This window comes from Prosopis cineraria, unplaced genomic scaffold, assembly GCF_029017545.1.
Source record: "Prosopis cineraria cultivar Desert tree isolate PC_DT_omini unplaced genomic scaffold, ASM2901754v1 PC3, whole genome shotgun sequence".
Lineage (NCBI taxonomy): Eukaryota > Viridiplantae > Streptophyta > Magnoliopsida > Fabales > Fabaceae > Prosopis > Prosopis cineraria.
Window position 1 is genome coordinate 38,101,414 of NW_026555334.1, and position 21,698 is coordinate 38,123,111.

Below are 21,698 nucleotides of genomic sequence, written 5' to 3' on the forward strand. Positions count from 1 at the left end.
TTGAGTCCGAACTCCTTTTTTTAGGGTCTATCAAGGTCAGGTTTGAAAACTTGATTTTCTTAAAAAAATGTCATTTTTTTAAATCCAAACCCTTATAAAAATGAGTTTAAATGGGCGGCCCTTTAGGCCCGATTATTATTCCCGACTCTAACAATAGCTTTGAAAACAAATTAAAAAATAAAACGTTAAGCATATTATCTAATTAATAATATATATGCTGACAAATTAACAAAAGAACCGAAATTCTTTATTTTAATCATCAAATAATTTTGCATAGACCACAAAAACAAAAGAGTATTGATCATCATATTAAAATTCTCTAATCGAATTTGTGGAGCATTTGAATTAAAAATTTGAAAAAATCTGATACGATTTGGAACGGATAAAAGAACAATCATGTGTGGAGGCAAAAATCAAGACATCAAATAGTCCAAAAGTTAGTAGAAGAAGTAAATCTATCCTAATTTAATATTATACTTTCATAATCATCAAGTAATAAAAAAACTCAGTTAATTTTCACTGGAAAATACAATTCATCATTATTCATTAATCTGTTTCTTTTAATTCCCTATTTAATTAATGTCCAATGACATTGCTTCACCAACAAACATCGGACTCACAACGTCTTTCTTGATAGTAGAGAAATTAAGTCACAGTCACATATTGTCGAGGTTAAATAGAGTACTTCACTCACTCTATATATACTTGCAATCCCAGGAGGGTTTTTTTTCATAACAAGATAATACGGTCGAGAGAGGGAGGGAGAGATTATAGCTAAACTAAAGCATTAGCCTGTGTGTGTAACGTGATGGGTGGAGAAGGACAGCTCATGAATCTTCCTGTGATAGATTTCACAAAGGAGGACTTGAAGCCAGGCACCACTTCATGGCTATCAACAAGTCAAAGTGTCCGACAGGCACTCGAAGAGTATGGCTGCTTTGTGGTCTTGTTCCACAAATTTGCTTCTGACCAGCTTCGAAATGGATTGTTCAGTTCTATGAAGGAGCTGTTCGATCTCCCCGATGAAACCAAATTCAGAAACAAATACGAGGGTCTCCCCTTGAAAGGCTACGTCGGACAGAATCCTAAGATCCCTCTCCACGAAAGCTTCGGTATCGATCAGGGCACGTCTCCAGAAGGCGTCAAAACTTTTGCCGATCGATTATGGACTCATGGAAATGACCGCTTCTGGTACGTACGTATATAGCCACAGAGTATTCCTTATTTAGTTAATTTTATTCAACTGAATATTGGGCTTTTTAATTTCCGTTGGATTTGTGTGCAGCAAATACGTGCTTGAGTATGCAAAAGTGGCGGAAGAACTGGACCGAATGGTGGCGAGAATGATATTTGAGTGCTATAATATGCCAATGTGCTTTGAGCCATACTTAAAGCAAGCAACTATCTTCTTCGACTGTTAGAACACAGGGGCTCAGGAGATGACCAACCCAAACAAGCTTTCGTCACTCATACTGACAAGAGCTTCACCACCATTCTTCACCAGAATCACGTCAATGCTTTGGAGGTCGAAACTAAGGATGGCCAGTGGATCAAAGTTGACTTCTCTTCTCCCACTTCCTTCGTTGTCATCGCCGGCGATGCCATCACGGTGACTATATATTTTAGTTTAGTTTATTGTTAATCCATTTGCTGGTCTGAACATGTTAAATTTGTATATGCAGGTTTGGACCAACGACAGAATACAAGCTCCAAGGCATAAGATAGTGATGAATGGGAATGAGAGGAGGTACTCACTGGGCCTGTTTACCTTCATCAGAGGGATTGTGCATGTGGCTGCGTCGCTGATTGATGAAGAACACCCACCTAAGTACAAGCCTTTTGATCATCTGGAGTTACTCAAATTCAGTTACAGTGCTAATATTAAGGACTTCTGTGGTGTGTGAGTGGCTTTTGAGGGTTAAAACAAGTTTGTGTGTTAATCTGTGGTATATTCAGCTGGGAATAACGTCCGAGTGCTCAATTATATACGTACGTGCTTGGCTTGTTACGTCCATGTTATTTATTCTGTATCTGGGTTGTGTTGTAATTAAGTGCTCATCTGATCGTATGTCGATTCCACATACATCGCAAAAGTAAATAATGAGATATTCTCCGCCGTTCTCAGGCGTGAACAAGGATTGGCTTTCGTTATTTTCCCTGAAAATCGGATTGCGCTCAGCTCTAGCCAAACAAAGCCACTAACTTGTATTTTTATTAACATGGGCATACGAATGAGTCATAACAACTATATCTAACTGGACGTGGTTTCTTGCTCGTCAAAGTTGAAAAGAAAGAGTCAATTTGATATAAATTTACTAGATAGTTAAGGTATCGCCTGTCAGTTCGAAACCGAGTACATTTTTACCCAAAAAATATTGTATATACGCTCGTAATTTTTAATATGATATGAAGTATATAATTTAAATTTTCATTATATTATTAGTCTGTCATTTGTTCCTCATACATAATACTTCATAACATTTTCAAATATATGATTCCAATTATAAGCAAGTGCTTCTATAAAATATTTAGAATTTGATTTGGCCGTCCTTGTCGATCGTTTTGTTTTGTACTATGATTGGATTTGTAGTCTCTTAGTTTGATTCCCTTGGGCCGAACTAGTCTATATTATTTACAATTTATATCTCTCTTTAAGAAAAAAAAAATACAGTTCTTTTAACCGCTATATTTAAACACGTATATTAATGGCGTGTAATTCAACTTCATCTGTGAAAAAATAGTATTCCCATAGGCAGATGCTGATGCACCGTGCACGTGTAATTTCCTGTTTGCTAGACGTTTCTCTGGGTCGATGAATATCCTTGCTGGCCCAAAAAAAAAATTAATGGAAAAAGATGTCAAGTGATAGAATCATGGTGCATAGGGTTAAATTAGGTCTAAATAAGGAGTTTAATTTTTCAACAAAGTAAATTGAGATTCGAATCACCGTTAGAAAAGCTTCACAAATTTAGTATTTGACCAAAGGATAAAACCCATATGCAATATGAAAAAAAAGGGGGGGGGGGACGGAAAAGAAAGATTGGACCTCTGTTTGGATGGGCTACGGGTAGGCCCGGTGGACAGGCAGCGCGAGAGGAAGCAGAAACGGATATTCCTCTTCATCCCTGAAATGTCTGTCGGAACTTGAAACACGGTTGCTGGGCTTTCTTTCGGGAGGCGAAATCAAAGGCAGAAAGTCACTGCTTGCTCAAGGTAATCATTGTCTTTTCACCATATATTTTTAACATCGATTGCCTCTTGCATTCCATCAATCTAATTTCCCCGTGGGAAGCAAAGGATCACTAGTTTCTCGGAGGCGTGAACAATGAAATTTTAAGGGATTCGAGCTGATGTCATAGTCTTGCAGTTTTTCTATGCAACTTAGATGTGCATATTGATATTCTTCACATAGACAAATCCTCATTTTCCTGCTGTGTGCCTGCCCTGGCCTTATCTTAAACAAAACCCTCGATAATTATCTTTGTGAAATTTTTCTTGAGGAATTGATATGTTTAGGACGGCTTTGTATGTTTGTTCTTAAACAAAACTCAGTTTTCTCCCCTTCCTAAATTTGAATTGCTAGCGACGGACCTCTATTTATTTTGCAGGTACATCTCATTAGTCAGAGCCTCTAGAGGAACATCATATGAGATGGCTCAATTAGTATCATGCTCTAGCTCCTTGACTGCGTCTTCTAGCAACAAATCTCACTTGAAACCACTTAACCAATGTTCGTCTGCATTTTCTATCTCTGTTCCGCTCAAAACTTCCAGGTCTCCTTTTAGAAGGCTTTTCTTGCGGGAAGAGAAGTCAAAAAGAAGTACTGCGGTACGTGCCACTGCTATTTCAACTAGCCAGGAAGCCCCAACTCAATCGAGTTCTGGCTCCCCTCAGGGCTCTGGTGTCCCATCCAAACCACAGCGTGTTATGGTCATTGGTGGAGATGGTTACTGCGGTTGGGCAACTGCTCTCCACCTATCTAACAAGGGTTACGAGGTTGCTATTGTTGACAGTCTTGTTCGACGCCTGTTTGATCACCAGCTTGGACTCGATTCTCTAACTCCAATTGCCTCAATTCATGACCGCCTTCGTTGTTGGAAATCTCTCACTGGAAAAAGTATTGAGCTCTACGTTGGTGACATATGTGAGTTTGACTTCTTATCTGAAGCTTTCAAGTCTTTTGAACCTGATGCTGTTGTTCATTTTGGTGAGCAGCGATCAGCTCCTTACTCTATGATAGATCGGTCCAGAGCTGTGTATACACAGCAAAACAATGTAATTGGGACACTGAATGTGCTCTTTGCTATAAAAGAGTTCCGAGAGCAGTGTCATCTGGTTAAACTCGGAACCATGGGTGAGTATGGGACTCCAAATATTGATATTGAGGAAGGTTACATTACAATTACTCATAATGGCAGGACAGACACTTTGCCTTATCCCAAGCAAGCCAGTTCATTTTACCATCTTAGCAAGGTTCATGATTCACACAATATTGCCTTCACTTGCAAAGCCTGGGGGATTCGAGCAACTGATCTGAATCAGGGAGTGGTATATGGAGTAAGGACAGATGAAACTGCAATGCATGGGGAGCTGTGTAACAGGTTTGATTATGATGGAATCTTTGGAACTGCACTGAATCGGTTCTGTGTTCAGGCTGCTGTTGGTCATCCACTTACTGTATATGGTAAAGGAGGCCAGGTAAGAGAGCTTTTTATCCAGTGATGATATTTTGGATAAGTAGAACATTTTTTGTCAAAGAAAAAAGATAGGCATAAAATTACCTTTTGATGATTATTGTTTATGACAAGGACATAAAAGATGTAACAATTTTAGGACTCTTAACACTGTGTTTAGATCATGTTAAATAGGCAACTGCTCTTATTTTTCACCAAACAAACAAAGAAACGAATAAATAATCAATTGAAGCTCAATTGAGACCTTAGAGAGTTAGTTCTTGGCCTCTTGCTTCCTTCATGTATTGTTGGATTACTTTGTATTCAAAAAAAAAAAAAGAAAGAAAGAAAGATAATGTGGGTATTTGTATGATGAAGACACGTGTCTAGTTTTGGAGTTGCATTACTGTGTTGCCAACTTGCCGTGTGCTTTGCTATCAGGTCTTTAGTCTCTTAAGACTCTTAGTTCTCTTGAATTAGTTGAGTTGATATCTTTATACAGATGAACTTGATGATAAGTGTGCATTGTTGCTAATATTTTGCATTGCACACATGATTCAGACTAGGGGCTACCTTGACATAAGAGATACAGTTCAATGCGTTGAGCTTGCCATTGCAAACCCTGCAAACCCTGGGGAATTCCGGGTCTTCAACCAATTTGTTGAACAGTTTTCAGTCAACGAACTTGCTGTCCTTGTTACAAAAGCAGGCGAGAAGCTGGGGCTGAATGTGCAAGCTGTATCAGTGCCAAACCCAAGAGTGGAGGCAGAGGAGCATTATTACAATGCCAAGCACACCAAACTAATAGAGCTGGGGTTGAAGCCACACTTTCTTTCAGATTCTCTCCTGGATTCGCTGCTAAACTTTGCAATTAAGTACAAAGACCGTGTTGACACTAAGCAAATCATGCCAAGTGTTTCATGGAGAAAAATTGGGGTTAAGCCAAAAACTTTGACAGCCTAAGGTGGGTTCGCTGTCCTGTGACTCTTTTGTGGCGCTAGGTGATGCTGCATTGTCACATATTTTACTGTTACATTGGCACTGGATGGAATTTGTTACGCTGTGAAACGGGGAGTTATGGATAGGCTGTAATAGCATAACCATCATGTGCCTATTTAGTGTAAACCTCTTTGTGCTTCAAAGAAGTTTACTGTGAGAGTCATGTGCATCGCAATAAAATGCTACCTTGTATATTGGTGAGTATTTGAGAATGTAGGCCGTAGTTCACCAATAAAGACGTAAACATCTGTCATGTAGGCAACATGACAATGCTGCAAGTTTTATTATTATGACTTACTTTTTTTTGTAAGGTGTAAAGTTTATTTCCATTCTACGCAAACTCTAAAGTAATCCTAAATTTTTCATTTATATCATCGGGTATTTTAATTATTCATTTTGGGAATCTTTTCTTGGTACTCCCAATTGATGATAAGCGTCTCGACTTATAGTGGATAACCGTAGACTGTGAATGGGGGGAGGGGAAGGCGTCGGATTTCTTTTCTTTGACGGTCTTTGCTGTGAGGATGAAGTATTTGTATGAAGGGGTCGGTGTATCAATGTCATCGGCATATTTAATAAACAAGTAACGTTTATAATAAAATTCACAGAAGGTTATATCAAAAAGTTATGTTAGTATCATTGGTCCATGCATTTTTTCAAATAAATTAATTGTATATTAATATATATTATACGAAATAGACATTGTTTGAATGTTAAATTTCTTTCTAATTATTGACTATGTTCTTTCGCAGATTCTAGGAAGTTCAAAGGATATGTTGTATTCGATGATGGGGGAAAAATAATAAGTTGTATTGTCCGTGATAAAAACATTAAAAGTTAAAACTCAAGTCTCTCGCCATACGAAGAAGTTGGAGCATCTAACAATAAAATAGTTTTTTTTTTTTTTATTGATTCTCTCGACTAGCTAGCATTCTATTATTCTAAGTCTTAAAGTTTAAAATTGCAAGTGTTATTTTTCACTTTCTTAAAGACTTTTTAAAAGCAAGTCTTTTTTTTAGAAAATAAAATTATTATTGGAGTTTGAAAAAGAAATGGTATCTCTAATGACCTGCAAGTTGTACATATTTCAAATTAATATTGATACAATATCACAAGTCCCATATCGGGGAGCCTCACAAGTGGTGTGAGTTTTATAAGTTCAACGGACTCTTCCACCCAAAACACTAGCAAGTTGGGTGAGAAATTCCCTCACATTTATAAATCTCACACCACTTGTGAAGCTCCTAAATATGAGACTTTTGACAATGCTATCTTGTCAAGAGCCGATGTTCCTGGTAGCTTCAATCCATGGCACTTTACTCAGCCTCTTGTTGGTCAAAAGACTCTGTGGATAGCCTTTTCTGTGACACTGACTCTTAACGAAAGTATCAGTGTGATGAGTACAAACCCCCATACCACATGTGTTTCTTTTTGTGAAATACAAAAGACAGGTTTAAAGCTTGAAAAAGGTCACAATGGAGTTACACTTTGACAAACTAAGAAAACCAAAAGGAAAATAGACTAAACTAGATAACGTCTATGTTCCCAATCCTTTTGCAAGAGATCCTTGCTTCCTTTAGGAATTGTGGTCAATAACAGCAAATGCTTGCCCACCCCAGTAGCATTCCTAGCAAGAAAGGGACTGTTTGAAACTGTTTTTATTTTATTGTTTTGAAAACTGGTGTTCTGTAGAACATGTTTTGAAAATAAAAAATAATAAAAATAGATATTTTTTTCATTCTCTCTTGTTCTCCAGAACAATAATCATAGAACACTTAAAAATTGTTTTTATTTTTTTGTTCTCTAAAACAATATTTTATTTTTTTGTTCTCCAAAATACTTTTTGAAAATACGTTATCAAACAAATTTTTTTGTTCTTTTATTCTGGAGAACAGATTTCCAAACAGGCCCAATCTACAATATTGTTGCTTTTTCTAGTTGCATGGTGCACATTGACCTCCCAATCAGTATGCAACAAATTTCTAATGTTTTCCAATACATTCTTGTATCTACTTCCAAAACCCCCCTCTCTTATTAAGGTGTTAATTGCTTCAAGAAAATCTAAAAATAATTGCACCTTGGAGTATCCTAGGAGCTTCTGGACTTCCAACCCTATCTTAATGGCATGAAGCTTAGATGTAGTAATTGTCATCAACCTAAGCCCTTATGAAAGCCCATAATCCACCTCCTTGTGAATTTATGATCACTCCCCCCCAAGTAGAATGTTGATTCTACTGACCCGAGGCATCAACATCAATTTAAATAAAACTTTTTGATGGTGGACTTCAGAGTAGTTAAAGTCATCAAAAGCATTGAAGATTTTGTTTCTTAGTGTTCCATTGATAGTCCCCTCCATTAGTTGAGCTAGGCAAGACTTCATTTGCTGATTTGTGTTGTCATCATCAAAGATTTTGTGGCATCTTGTTGTCCACAGATTCCAACAAACAAGGCCAAAGACTTATGGTCTATGGCTAATGTTTAAATTTGTTTTCAACTGGGTTATGATTCAAATTCCACTTGAGCCAAACCTAGAAATTACCACAAAAGAAACTTCGAAGCATGTTAGATTTAATAAATGCTCTCCATGCCTCATGAACATGGGGACATTCTCTAAGAATATGCAAGATGGTCTCCTCTCTATTACACTTAAAAGGACTTATTATTATCAGAAAGACCTTTGGTTTTGAGGGAATTAGTTGGCAATCTTTCATAAGACACTTGCCGTACGAACATTTTAACTTTTTATGGAACTTGCCATTTCTAGAACTTAATCCACCTAGTATTCAAACTGTCATCCTCTAATCTCACAATGATCTCATAAGCAAATTTAACAAAGATCCAGCCTAGCCTGAAACTATCTACACCATTAATCCTTAAAGTGGGGTAGCACACAAGGAATTAATAACAGTAAAAGGAAGGCAATTAACTTATGTAGAAATCTCCCAACTACCCTCATTGAACACAAAATTTGTAATTGAGGCTCTGGGTTTCCAATGCATTCATAGTTAGTAACATAAGCAATGAAGGGTTGATCAAGGCCAATCAATTTGTCCCATGAAAACATAGTTTCTCTTCCCCTGATAATTTTTCCTTTTAACTCCATTCAAGAAACTACTCCAAACTTTCACAATACTTCTCCTCTAAGTATAAGAAGAATTTTTTTTTTTGGTTTAACATTAATATGCCCTCCACAATCACACTTATATTTATCTCTTAAGCACTAGACCCAAAGACACTCAGGTTTACACAGAATTTCCCAACAAAATTTAAACATGAAGGCTTTATTTTGATTATAGAGATCTTTTATGCCCAAGCCCCCATCATTTTTCCCCATTTTGATGTTTTTCCAAACAATGAGATGAAATTAGAATCATCAAATTGATTCTAAATAAAATTCCTACTCAATTTTTCAACTTCATTCAAAATACCTTCAAGAAGAAGCAAACATTGCATAGAGTAACTCAGTATGGCTAAAAGAACAGACTTTATGAGGACAATCGGGTCAGCTATACTAAAAAATTTTCCTTTCTAAGAAGAGAGTTGTGCAAATTTCACGGGAGGGTTGTGCCAATATGTTTACTTATCAAAAGATAAATGTTTTGATTACTTTTAAAGTAAGGAATATGGATAAGGTTATATAAGTTGATTTGAATAACTAGTCATAAGGGTCAGGTCTAGTTGAAAAAAAATTAACCCAAATAAAAACGCATTTTTTTGGCTTTGATTATATAACTTATGAATCATATGGGTTAAATCTGATGAGTTAGGATTTGCCTGTTTAATCCATATTATTTTTAAAAAAAATAAAAAAGGAAAAAAATTTATGAATATAAACTATATTGGGCATGACTTACTTAGCTGAATTAATTTATATATTTTATACAAATATTATAAATTAATATTTTGGTATATTTAGAATGAATCATGAAGGAATATTAAATTAGAACTCATTATTTAGGTGTATTTTTTTAAATTCATAAAAGATAAATTAAAAATAAATAAATGGATTGGCAGGTTAGCCTATTTAACTTACCAATCCTCAAGGGTTGGGTTAGATTGAGATTTTTTTAACCCATATAAAAATAAATTAAACCCAACCCAACTCATATTTCTCCTAATTCATATGGTCTAGGTGGGCCCATATTCCCACCTCTATTTTATTTTTGGAACAAACCCACCTTTGATTACTTTGTAATCACTTATAATAGGCTTTTCCTTTCAACCTATACTTGTGATAACGAGGGGTGTTCACACCTGTCTTGCCTTGGTTAACTTGGTTTTATCCTAATCATATCAAAATGAGTTTGTCTCGTCCTAAAAAAATGAGACAAGATTTTACAGGACAAAACAAAAATATGTTTAGGATTAAATGGAATATAGAATCAACATTTGGACGTCTCGTCCCATCCCATGTATATTATTATATGTTTTTTATTTTCTTTTATTGATATTTAATATATTATTTATTTTGTTAGAGTTAATATATGTATATATTTGTTTAATTATTTTATATTTTTTTACATAACCAACTATCCATTTAAATTGTGTAATTCAATAATTATGTGTAATAATATTTGTAGCTTAGAAGTTATTTATGGTTAAAGTGTACTTGACTTTAAATTGTTGTTGCTGTAAGTATATTCTTTCACTTTAAATTGTAGTTATTATAACTCAGTGATTAAATTTTTATACTTATATTATTTTAATTTTGGATTTAATAAATTATATAATTTAAAAATTTTAAAAATATTATCATCTAACTCTTTTTGTTATATTTTGTTTGCTTTGTCAAAACATTTTAATCCCAATCTCATTTGATCCCGATCTTAAAAGGGATCGAACAAGAGATAAAATTTTAATTCTATTTATTTTTTAGGATGAGACACCAACCTGATAAACATCCCCAATATCTATCCACTCTAGCTATTATATCCCATCCGTCTATCAATCAATTAATTTAAAAGCATTAACTTTAATATTCATTGAACAAGGTAGATAACTAAATTCAAGTACCAATCAAAATCAATACTAGAGTGCATCCTTACACGGCACCTTACCTATTGTCTTGCATCTGCTAGATTTATTTTTTCTTCACGTCACGAATATCCCATAAAAAAGATAATTTTGCATATACGTACTTAAGGAAAAAAAAAAGATTTTGAAAGTTGTCTATTTTCCAATTGCAAAATGTACTTTCTTTAACAGAAAAATTAAGTTTGGCTGCCTGACAATTTTATATGGAAAATGATTTATCAGGTTTTCAAATAAAGTAAGAAGTCATATAATGGGATTACAATCAACATTTGACTATATGCATGTTTATTGCCGCCCAAACGGTGGATTTAAATTTGATAAGTAGGTTAAGTTCAATGAATTTTTTATGTGACATAATAATAATTATTCGATTTAATCAAATTATTATAAAAAATTTTGTTATATAATACTTAAAAATTATTAAATCTATATTTTTTGAAAGAAACAACATATATGAAGGGTACTTTCATTGTGAAAATAATTTTAATTTTTTAAAAAATATATTTTAATAAATTTTAAGTATGAATAAAATTCAATAATTAAAATTAAAACATTTTTTGGTGGGTGAAATTAGATCACTCACCAAATTTAAATGTCAGTGCAAATTGTGTTACTTTCCTTGTTTTGTACGACCTGAAAAAACCAAAAAAAAAAAAAACAAAAGGTTTGGCTGTTGCACTTGTTTCCCAATTTTCTTTTTCACGCCAACGTGATCATTGCACTCACCAGTGTCTTCACTATCATCATTCGTCCCGATGCAAATCCTCTTCCTTCCTACTCGTACCGGATCTCTTTAGTCGATCGATTTGAATGCCTTGAAGTTAGAAAAATCTTCAATAGTTGTATTTTTGGTCCCCACGCTCGGGGGCCTTCCTTTCTAGGGCCACTTCTAATAAATTATGCATCTATATATATATATATAATAGGACCACTGAATTATGTCATTAAATAAATATTTCAATTTAGCCCTGGCTTATTTGATCATAAGCATGATCCTATATCCTATTCCTAATCTTTCTCCGTCGGATGACGTGAGTGATTGATGTCTCTAAATTTAATTTGGTCCCCATATGATAAAGTACGGCCTCCTTTGTATTTTCCTTTTTCTATTATTCATTTGTTTTGGTTAAATTATAATTTTGTTTTATTACGCGTCACCTCTTTTAGTTTATGGGAATATGCCAAATATGAATCATACAAGATGAAGATCCACAGCACCATCGAAATCTAACAAGAGACAAAGGTCACCAAAACTTATTTACCAAGCTAAACTACATTCATACATTTCTGTCTGTATGTTCAATGATGCGTGCCATTGCGAGTCTACCAACGAACCCATGATTTATGCTCATTCATTTAAGGATGAGAAACAGCTTGTTCATCGATCTCAAGAATAAAATTATTATTCTTGTGCCTTTCAAGGCCTTTGTTTTTAATTTTTTGAATAGCAACGGAAACATATATTAATCACAAAGAATCAAGATACACAAGAATCAAATAGACGCCTCAAGTCCCCTTTTTTTCACCAATTACCACCTTAATATACGAGCTTTGATGATTGAATTCATGGTTAACCTAACTTTAATTTTGTTTTCATTAAATGGCCATGACATATTGGTAGTGTTGTATCATATTATTTGAACTAAATGTGAAACGTCATTCAAATAAGTCACAGTATTAGTTGGGCTGAGTAACTGAAACATCAAACCCAATATAAATGAAAGGGGTTGACCCCGAGGTTCAATAAAGCCACAATAAATAAACATGCCGAAATCCTATCAATTGTAAATATTAGACCATTGGCATGAAGACACGATCTTAAATAATATCAAAATTTATGCTTAAATATTTCGATGAAACAGGTTGGTTATCAAAATGGAGAGCATTGAATAAAGACCGTGTCATGAGTTTCATGAGATCCGTGATTCTTCAGCAAAACGTGCTAGATTTCAAAGGAAAGACTACCGCTACTCTGATACTATAAACAGAAGAAGAAAATACAGAAGAAACTAGTCAACACTTCATCAAACACTCACAAATTTTATATTCATTAATCCTTTTTAGTTTTTAGTTTGTAATCTTTTCACATTTTAATAAAAAAATTATACACTTGTTTTACTAAAACTTTATATCTTTTTACATCCGAGTAAATTATGGTAAGGGAACTCGAGATCCTTTATTATTAATTGAAACTCAACATTTCTGGTACGCCTGGTATTTATTATCAGCTACGAACACATATATTTTGCCATTCCAAGCTCCAATGAAAGAAGGTAGCATGATACTTCTTTCAATGGAGCGAGCATGACATTCATCCGTAAAAAGTATATTAGAGACAAGCTTTAATTTTATATATAGATCTAACTCTCAATTCTTTTTGATGAGTTTTTAACTTTTCATTCCAAAGCAACCCTTAAAATTCAAACATTGTACATTCATGTAGATGGTTGCAATTGAAATCTCATGGAGACTCTTCCTTGTTGAGTTAGAAGATATAATTTCTTCATTAAAAGACCTCATATCTAACTCTATAAATTAACGTCTTCTATGAATAACATAGAAAATTGAAGTGGAAGATATAAAACATAGTATTTTTAGTGAAGTTTATAAGATACTTTTAATCAAATCAGGCTGATTAAGAAAGGTTATTAAAATTAGTCAAAAGTCTTAATTTCTTCAACAACTTTTATAAAATTCCCAAAATGTCCTTAATTAAAATTATTAACTTTACTTTTGAATCTTAAAGTTAAACATGCCAATCAAGTTAAATAAACCAGTTAAATTTGTGGATTTTTTTTAAAACTACTCGTTAATGTTTCATTAAGTCTTATGAAATGTTTTATATTAAAGACAAAATAAAACTCCTAGAAAGTGTACTTTATTAAAGACCGAATAATATGTAAATAAAGATAAAGCATAAAGGATGCCCGTACCTACTGGAGTCTTCCCATATTTTGGTTATAACCAGCGTGCATATACATACATACATGTGTGTGTGTGTGTGTACTATGGATTAATTATAGCATCACAAACAGTTATATTTCGACTGATGTATTAGTCGCCAATGGTCCGAAAGGGAATAAATGGAAGACCCCTTCACTGCGAGCAGATAAATATCATCCAAACTGAGGAAAATATATATAAATTCAAATAAATTAAAGTACTTAGCTTAAGTATTGCGGGCTTTGGCATAACGAAATAAGAGAATTTTCTTAACAAACACTTGTTTCCAATACAGCATGACTCAACAGCAGATGCTAAGCTGTTGCGCCCTTAATTACGCACACGACTTGAAATTGTAAATCCAGGAACAAACAAACAAACAAATGGAAGAGCATAATTCAGAGTGATGAATATGCTGGATAAGAAATGGAGTAGTGATAGATAAAATAGCTTCCTCTGTATTATTGGGAAGTGGCAAGTTACAGCCCGAAATAAGAAGTGATTCGAGCATCAGATTGCTGAATTTTGTGGGTCTGACAGAAGCGAAGGAATTCATAGTGGTCGAAGGGTTTATAAAGTAATGGATGCTTCTCATCCACTAGCTCCTCCGGAACCTCTATTGTCTTCCCCCCAAACGAAAATAGTCCCATCGAGTATCTCGTCTTCTCTGCCTTCATCATCGCTCTGTGTTCACACGCCTGAACCCTCCCATTACTCCACGCCTGCCTCATCATGCATCCAATTTCAAATATACATACGCACAGAATTATATCATAAGACAGCCAATTAACGTAATCCATAACTCTGACCTTGAGTGCGTCGCCGGCCATGACAACAAAGGAGGAGGGTGAGGCTTCAATCTTAATCCAATTCTGCGCATCCTTTGGTTTGACTTCCAAGCCATCGAAATTGAGCTGCTGAAGTATGCTAAACAGACTCATATCGGTGTGAGCATGGATTCCCAAATCTGTCTCTTGCATCTCTGGTTTTCTGTATTTGAAGCATCGAAGCAGATAGTTGTTTGATTCCACCAAAGAATCGCACGCATCCTGATCCAGACCGTAGCTCTCAAACATCATTCTATACGCCAAGCGGTCAATTTCTCCCACCACCCTCGCATACTCATTAACTATTTCACTACATATTTTTCCCAAAAAAGAAAAAAACAAAAGTTCGTAGGAATATAAAGTCGCAACAAATTAAAGCAAATGATTATTGTAACTAATACCAGAAACGATCGTTTCCCTGAGGCCACATGATGTGAACGAACTTTTGGCATCCTTCCATGGTCAGAGGATCGTCGATGCCCAGAGATTCGTAGAGAGGAAGCAAAGAGTATTGGCCATAATAGCCGTGGAAAATCTTGGGGCTGGTCTCTTGCATCTTGGTTTCTAAAGGGAGATGAAACAGCTGGCCCATCGCAGATATCATTGAGTTGCAGAGCCCTGGACTCGCTTGATCGTAGAGTGCAATGAAGCAGCCATCACGTTCCAGTCCACGACGCACTACACGACAGGCTGAAGCCCATTCGTTTGAACCAGGTTTCATGTTCTTGTCGCTGAAATTTACCACGCCAAGCTCACACTCTGTTTCGGATCCCATGATATGGCTTCGCTAAGTTTCTTAGTATCCTCACAAGTCAAAAGTTTCTGTGCCTCCAAATCTTATACGATTAGCTCGCTGTTGTGTTATAACTATACATGGGCTATAGTATTTTGTCTTGAAAGCGACTTAATAACTGCGATTGGGAGTTTGTTAGGAGACTCTGTGCTGGTGGGCTTATTCAGGGGTCAAGAAAATTACTTGACAAATTAAATGCAATTAGTGAAATCCAACCATTCATTTATTTAATCCAACTGTCATCAAAATATTGTGGCACGTCTTAATAAAGATTATTTTATAATTTCAAACTAATCAAATTCCATTCCCCCATTCATTAATTAATTGATTCATCTGCTATATCAGTTTGAGTTTCTGTGCTTCACATTTATGAAATCTAATCTATCCAAATTTAGTATGAATTGTCTAAATTTAAAGTTTTTATTTTTATTTTATATTTATTAATATAAAAATTTAATAAATTTGTTTTATAAATATTTATTATTAATCTGGATAATTCAGATTTAATTTGGATAATTTAAATTTAATATTAATTTTTTATGATTTTTATAGATTAACTATCTAAATTTACACTGAACAATTTGAACTTAAAATTTTTAAAATTTATTTTTTCAAAAAATATTTTTTAGAAAGTTTCAATCAAAAAATTATCTTTATTTTTAATATTGTATTTCTCAAAATAAAAATATAAAATTTTTAGAAAATTTTAGTATTAAATTTGAACTATTTAAAATACATCTAAATAGTTAATTTATAAATAATATAAAATTTTATAATATTGTTGGATCATCTAAATTAAATTTATTCTATCTAAATTGGTAATTCACAACTTTATTAAAAATTTTAATAAATTTTAAAAGTTTTATATTAATAAATATAAAATAAAACTAAAAATAAAATTTTTAAATTTAAATGATTCATATCTCATCAAAGGTGATGAGCATTGAAATTGGATTCGCCATGTTTTCTGCAAATTGCAACACTCCATACATTCATGCTTATGTCTGAGATTGAATTTTTTCATGAAATGTCTCTGTTAGTACTTAGTAATGATAGTCATTTATTGCAATAATTTCAACTCCTCCTCTTTTCTAATTTTGAATATATATGAGCGGCACAACTGAAAATATATATTAATTACACTGGAAATTGGTTAGTTTTGTTTGCTTATAATCAAGAAAAAAATTCAATGCTTATGATTTCTAAAGACTCTGGGATGCTTTTTTTTTTTTTTTTGGAAAATTAAGGTTGCTGAATATAATTTTTCCTTTTGGCTTAATTTACAGGCAGGGACAGATCTAGAAACAATGGTGTGGAGGGTCATAAAAAATTACATATTAGTGGAGAAAAACTAATTTTAGCATTTTTTTTACAAGTAAAAACCAAATAAATTTTGCAAAAGAATTGTCAAGGGGGTGAGCGAGACCCCTTCTTGTCCCCCAAATCCGTCCCCGTTTAAAGGACAGCGCATCATATCAATTAATATTTCTTTACTTATAAAAAGCTGGGCGCATTATATGTCCAACATATATTATTGCCAACATCGTCGCTGAAATAATGAAAATTAAAAAGAAAAATTATTTTGCCATGACTAATACACGGGTCACTCTTGACTTTTACTAGACAAGATCGAGAAATAACAAGCAAACTCCTGAGTACATCAAGGCATGTATTAATATGCATGTTAACGCACGGACGCTAGGTTGACTTCATTAGTCCGTTATTTAAAACAGGAAGAAACAACAGGAAGCCCATAATTTGAAAAGCACCAAGACACCCACCCACCCTGTTTGTTGAAAAAGAGAAACTGACCAGCTTTCTTTCAAACACCGCAATAAGTTGCGAGACGCACCTCAGCAGGATCTTTGATTTTGGTAGTGTCACAGAACCGAAGGTAATCATAATTATCAAATGGTCTATAACGCAAGGGATTCTGCTCGTCCACCAGCTCCTCCGGCACCTCCATCGTCTTCCCGCTGAACGAAAAGAATCCCACCGAATACCTCGTTCTCTCTGCATTCTTCATCACAACTCGGTGTTCACACGAGTGCACCCTCCCGTTACTCCACACCTACGTGCGCATGTACCAACAACGGTCAGTTTCATGCATGCGTGCGCTTGAATTTCAATTGAACCATGCATTTCAAGTGATATATGGATATACATCATCTCACCTTTAATGCGTCACCGGCCATGACGACGAAGGAGGAGGGGGAGGCATCAACCTCGATCCAGTAGTCCTTGCCCTTGGGTTTGATTTCCAGGCCTCCGAAATTGAGTTGATGCAATAGGGATAGCAGCGTCAGGTCCGAGTGAGCATGCAATCCCAAGTTACTCTCATCCTTCTCCGGTTTTCTGTACTTCAAGAATCGAAGCAGATAGTCGTTTGATTCTAGGAATGATTCGCATGGCTTCTTGCCCACCCCGTAGCTATCGAACACCATTCTCTTCGCCAAACGGTCGAGTTCCGCCATCCACTTTCCATACTCTTTCATTATTTCACTGTTTCAAATTTAAATGTATATATCATTCACGACAAAATCATAACGTTCAGAAACTAATAACGCGCGAGGTTAAAAATAAGGATGTGTGCAAGGGTATATGTATATATACCAGAAACGATCATTTCCTTGAGGCCACATAATGTGAGCGAACTTTTGGCAACCATCATCGGACAGAGCATTGTCGATGGCCACGGACTCGTACAAGGGAAGCCACGAGACTCCAAAGTAGCTATGGAAAAGCTTGTCGCTGGTGAGTTGCTTTTTGGTTTCTAAAGGGAGACCAAACAGTTCATCCAGCGCAGACAACATAGAATGGCAAAGCCCCGGGCTGACTTTATCATAAAGTGCAATGAAACAGCCATCTTCTTCGAGTGAGCGACGCACGACACCACAGGCTGAAACCCAAGCTTCTGAGCCAGGCTTCATGTTTTTAGCAGTGACGTCCACGACCGCGAGTTGACAACGTGTTTCGGACCCCATGATGGCCGGATTGATGCGCTTTTATTGTTTTGCTTTGATTTCTCAGCACTCAAAGTTACAGAACTGATACGATTAGCCCTGTAAGTGTTTTATGTTATATACATCCAGGGAAATTGAGGGGTTAACGTGAAGCAACTTCTTCGTATTAGTCAGTGGGGACCTAAATCAGTTGACAGGGATCCGATCGAGGGGACCAATAGGGGGACCCTGAAATCCAATTGATGCTAGATAATTTTGTCTTATTTTATGATGTACCTATTACATTAGTTTTTACAGTATATATATAATTTGGATTACATCACTACAAAGGTGGCACAAGCCTGCCGCTCCACGCTCATATGATGTTGCATATATATGGTCAGGTTAGGTGAAAAGCATCCTCGTGCATGGCACGTACTCACTGCTGCTGGCGGTGCGTCACTCAAAAATCAAAATCTTCTCCAAGCTCCGGTCTCGTCCAGTTTTTAGCAAGTCATCACCCTGCCTTGTTGGCTTCTCCGAAAAGGATGTACGGGATATGAAATCGATCAATCATCGTTGGGTTTATAAATATTTTTCTTTTAAAAAATTATAATTACTATTAGCACTAACTTTTAAATATTAAACTAGTATTTATATCTTTCGAAATTATGGTTAATATTTTTTTATTTGACAAGTATATTTAAGAAATTTTTTGCCAGACAAATATATTTTAGAATTATACATCTTCAAGGAACATGGTATATACTCTTTTTGGTCCTATTTATAGAGTGAAAAGAGAATATTAATTTTAATTTTATTTATAGGATATTTAACTATTTTCTATATTCGTATTTATCTTAATGCCCTTTCTGAAAAATTATTTAAAATAATTCAGCTCAATTTTATGATAAAGTTAATGAAATTTAAAATTTTTATTTATTTCAATAAAATATATTGAAAATAATTCGCGAATAAGATTGAAAAAAATATATCTTATTATACACAATAGTTTAAATTTATTTGTCAGCTGTGTGGACCACTTTTTGTATGTTTTTTTCCGTCGGCAGCTCGTAAAATTCAGATCTTCCGGACAAGGGTCATATTTTCTTAATACAAAATACGCGCGTGCATTGATTAGGGCATACAAGGTGGTGGCGTGTGGTCCTTTGATTGGTCCCGAGAGATCTCATCTATTATCAAGAGATAATGATGTTTTGGGATTATCTTCAACATTAATAAAAGTGAAATGGTACAATTATATGGGAGTTCTCTATTCTTGCTTTGAAAGACTTTTCTCCGTGCTGTCGTGACCTCAAAGGGCAAGCATTTTTGTGGATTGTTAGGGACAAGCGTTAATTACAAACAAAGGTGACAACCAAACAAACCATGACGCTCTACAATTCTAGCCTCTTTTTTGTGGCCCTCAACTCTACAATCCTAGCTTAAATCATGGGTTATTTAGTAATTACATGTTTGAATTCTAATTATTATCTTGGGTAAAATAGTAAATTTGATCATGAATTATTTTTTCAGGAGTATTTGGTAACTTAAATTATCAAATGATGCGAAATAAATTATCAACTTTAGAAAAACGGAGCATCCAGTAGTTCGCCATTAATTTCACCTAATAAACGTTATATGAGTCCACAATGATATATGGCACTCCATGTCAGCATGCGTAAAAGTGTAAATTTAATCACGAACTATTTTTTGAAAAGCATTGAGAAGCCTCAACTATAAAAATGGATCATTCAATACCTTTTTCTCAATTTTGACCAAACAGCATTTGTCTTCATACTTATAAGGCTCACACAACTCGTTAATCTCTTTAATCTTCTTAACTTCATTCTCAATGTTAACTCAAAAAGAAGACGTTCAAAGAGTTCTTATTTAAAAATATTCATGAAGACAACACCAATGAAGTAGAAGCTTGATTTCACTATATATAAAAAAAATTTGATTCTAGCTTAATTTAGCCACTAATTATTTCTTTTACTTTGTTGGCATTATCTTTATAAATATCTTTAGATAAGAACTCTATTTGAATCTTTTCTTCTCCAACTGAGATTAAAAATGAAGGCAAAAAAATTAAAAAGATTAATACGTTGTGAGTTTTAAAATTGATGGGAAGGTGTTGATGGTTCATTTTTTATTGTAGAGGCTACTTAATGCTCCTTAAAAAATGGTTTATAACTAAATTTGTACCTTTACACATGCTGACATGGAATGCCACGTGTCATTATAGGACCCACATAATGTCCATTAGGTGAAGTTAATGGTGGGCTACTGGATGCTCTGTTGTTGAAAGTTGATAATTTATTTCGCACCACCTGATTGTTTAGGTTGCTAAATGCTCTTGGAAAAATAATATATAGTCAAACTTGCACCTTTACCCTATTATCTTAGGCATGTATAAGCTCCATCTAAATTTTTATGATATGAGCTAGTTATTTCAAAGGAAGAAAAAATGATTCAATATCTTAGGTATACATTACGTTGATGGTTAAGAATGTATTCTTAATTTAAACTAATATTTGATTGACGTATAATTTAAAATATTTGATAGTATTGACTATTTAAGAAAATGATTTCTATTAGGTTGTCCAAATGTGATAGATTTAAGTAGATGTGAGAAGTAACGCATCGGATAAAGTTTAATTTAATAACTAATATAAAAACAAAGAAAAATGATCCATAAACTTGAGTTTTAAGGTTTTGAGTTAATATTACTTTTACCCATCTTTTCTCTTAAGTAGATGTGAGAAATCTCATATCGAATAAAGATGAATTTAATAACTAATATAAAAATAAAGAAAAATGATTTATAAATTTGAACCTTGAAGTTTTGAGTTAAAAAGTGGCGTCTTTATGCTATTCTTACTTATCTCTCCTCTCTCCTCATTTTCAAGTTTTTGCTCCCAATTCCTAACAATTTTTTTTGTTGGATTAAACATTGAACCATATCATCACCTTTAAATACAAAATGCGTACATGTATCAGTTTATTATAAAAATAAAAAGGAGAATTGTATACAAATTCCACTAAATTTAAATAATTATTTTTAGATCTATTAACAAAGCTTAAGAGAATGACGACAGATTTTATGTCAATATTATCTTAAGCTCAATTGTCAATAAACTTATGAATAATTAATTATTATGAGCAAGATTTTAAAGTGATTCTTCCAAATGAAAATAATCTTGTAAAACTGGACCACAAGGCACAAGCCAAGCCCATGCCACCTTTTAAGGACCACAACTGTGTATTTCAGTATTTAATCACTCCATTTATCTCCAACAATATATATATATATATATATATTTGTCAATTGATGCAACCATTTCTCAAGGCTTTTAAAAAGAAAAAATGATAGTTAAATCCCAATTATGGAACTAATGAATTTAAGTAAAATCCTAAGTAATTTTAAAATATCAATAGAGTCCTTGGTCTTTCAGTGGACTTGTAAGTTCAACTTTTAATTTTA

General features: G+C 34.2%; 3 protein-coding genes and 1 pseudogene across 3 annotated transcripts; 2 read left to right on the plus strand and 2 right to left on the minus strand.

The window, feature by feature from the left end:
- Positions 1-667: 667 nt before the first annotated feature.
- Positions 668-2,135, plus strand: LOC129307375 (deoxypodophyllotoxin synthase-like; annotated as a pseudogene).
- Positions 2,136-3,039: 904 nt separating this feature from the next.
- LOC129304589 (UDP-sulfoquinovose synthase, chloroplastic) lies at positions 3,040-6,041 on the plus strand. The gene is made up of 3 exons (XM_054944297.1): positions 3,040-3,213; positions 3,609-4,698; positions 5,235-6,041. Exons 2-3 carry the CDS (start codon positions 3,652-3,654, stop codon positions 5,634-5,636), a joined length of 1,449 nt encoding a protein of 482 aa, XP_054800272.1. The 5' UTR covers positions 3,040-3,213; positions 3,609-3,651; the 3' UTR covers positions 5,637-6,041.
- Positions 6,042-13,897: 7,856 nt separating this feature from the next.
- On the minus strand, positions 13,898-15,353 carry LOC129307063 (probable 2-oxoglutarate-dependent dioxygenase AOP1). Its single transcript, XM_054947925.1, has 3 exons — positions 14,878-15,353; positions 14,459-14,786; positions 13,898-14,371 (listed from the first exon to the last, which is right to left on the minus strand). Exons 1-3 carry the CDS (start codon positions 15,249-15,251, stop codon positions 14,129-14,131), a joined length of 945 nt encoding a protein of 314 aa, XP_054803900.1. The 5' UTR covers positions 15,252-15,353; the 3' UTR covers positions 13,898-14,128.
- Positions 15,354-16,846: 1,493 nt separating this feature from the next.
- On the minus strand, positions 16,847-18,328 carry LOC129307227 (probable 2-oxoglutarate-dependent dioxygenase AOP1). Its single transcript, XM_054948118.1, has 3 exons — positions 17,883-18,328; positions 17,444-17,771; positions 16,847-17,340 (listed from the first exon to the last, which is right to left on the minus strand). The coding sequence occupies exons 1-3, from the start codon at positions 18,251-18,253 to the stop codon at positions 17,092-17,094; spliced, it is 948 nt and encodes a 315-aa protein (XP_054804093.1). The 5' UTR covers positions 18,254-18,328; the 3' UTR covers positions 16,847-17,091.
- Positions 18,329-21,698: the final 3,370 nt, after the last annotated feature.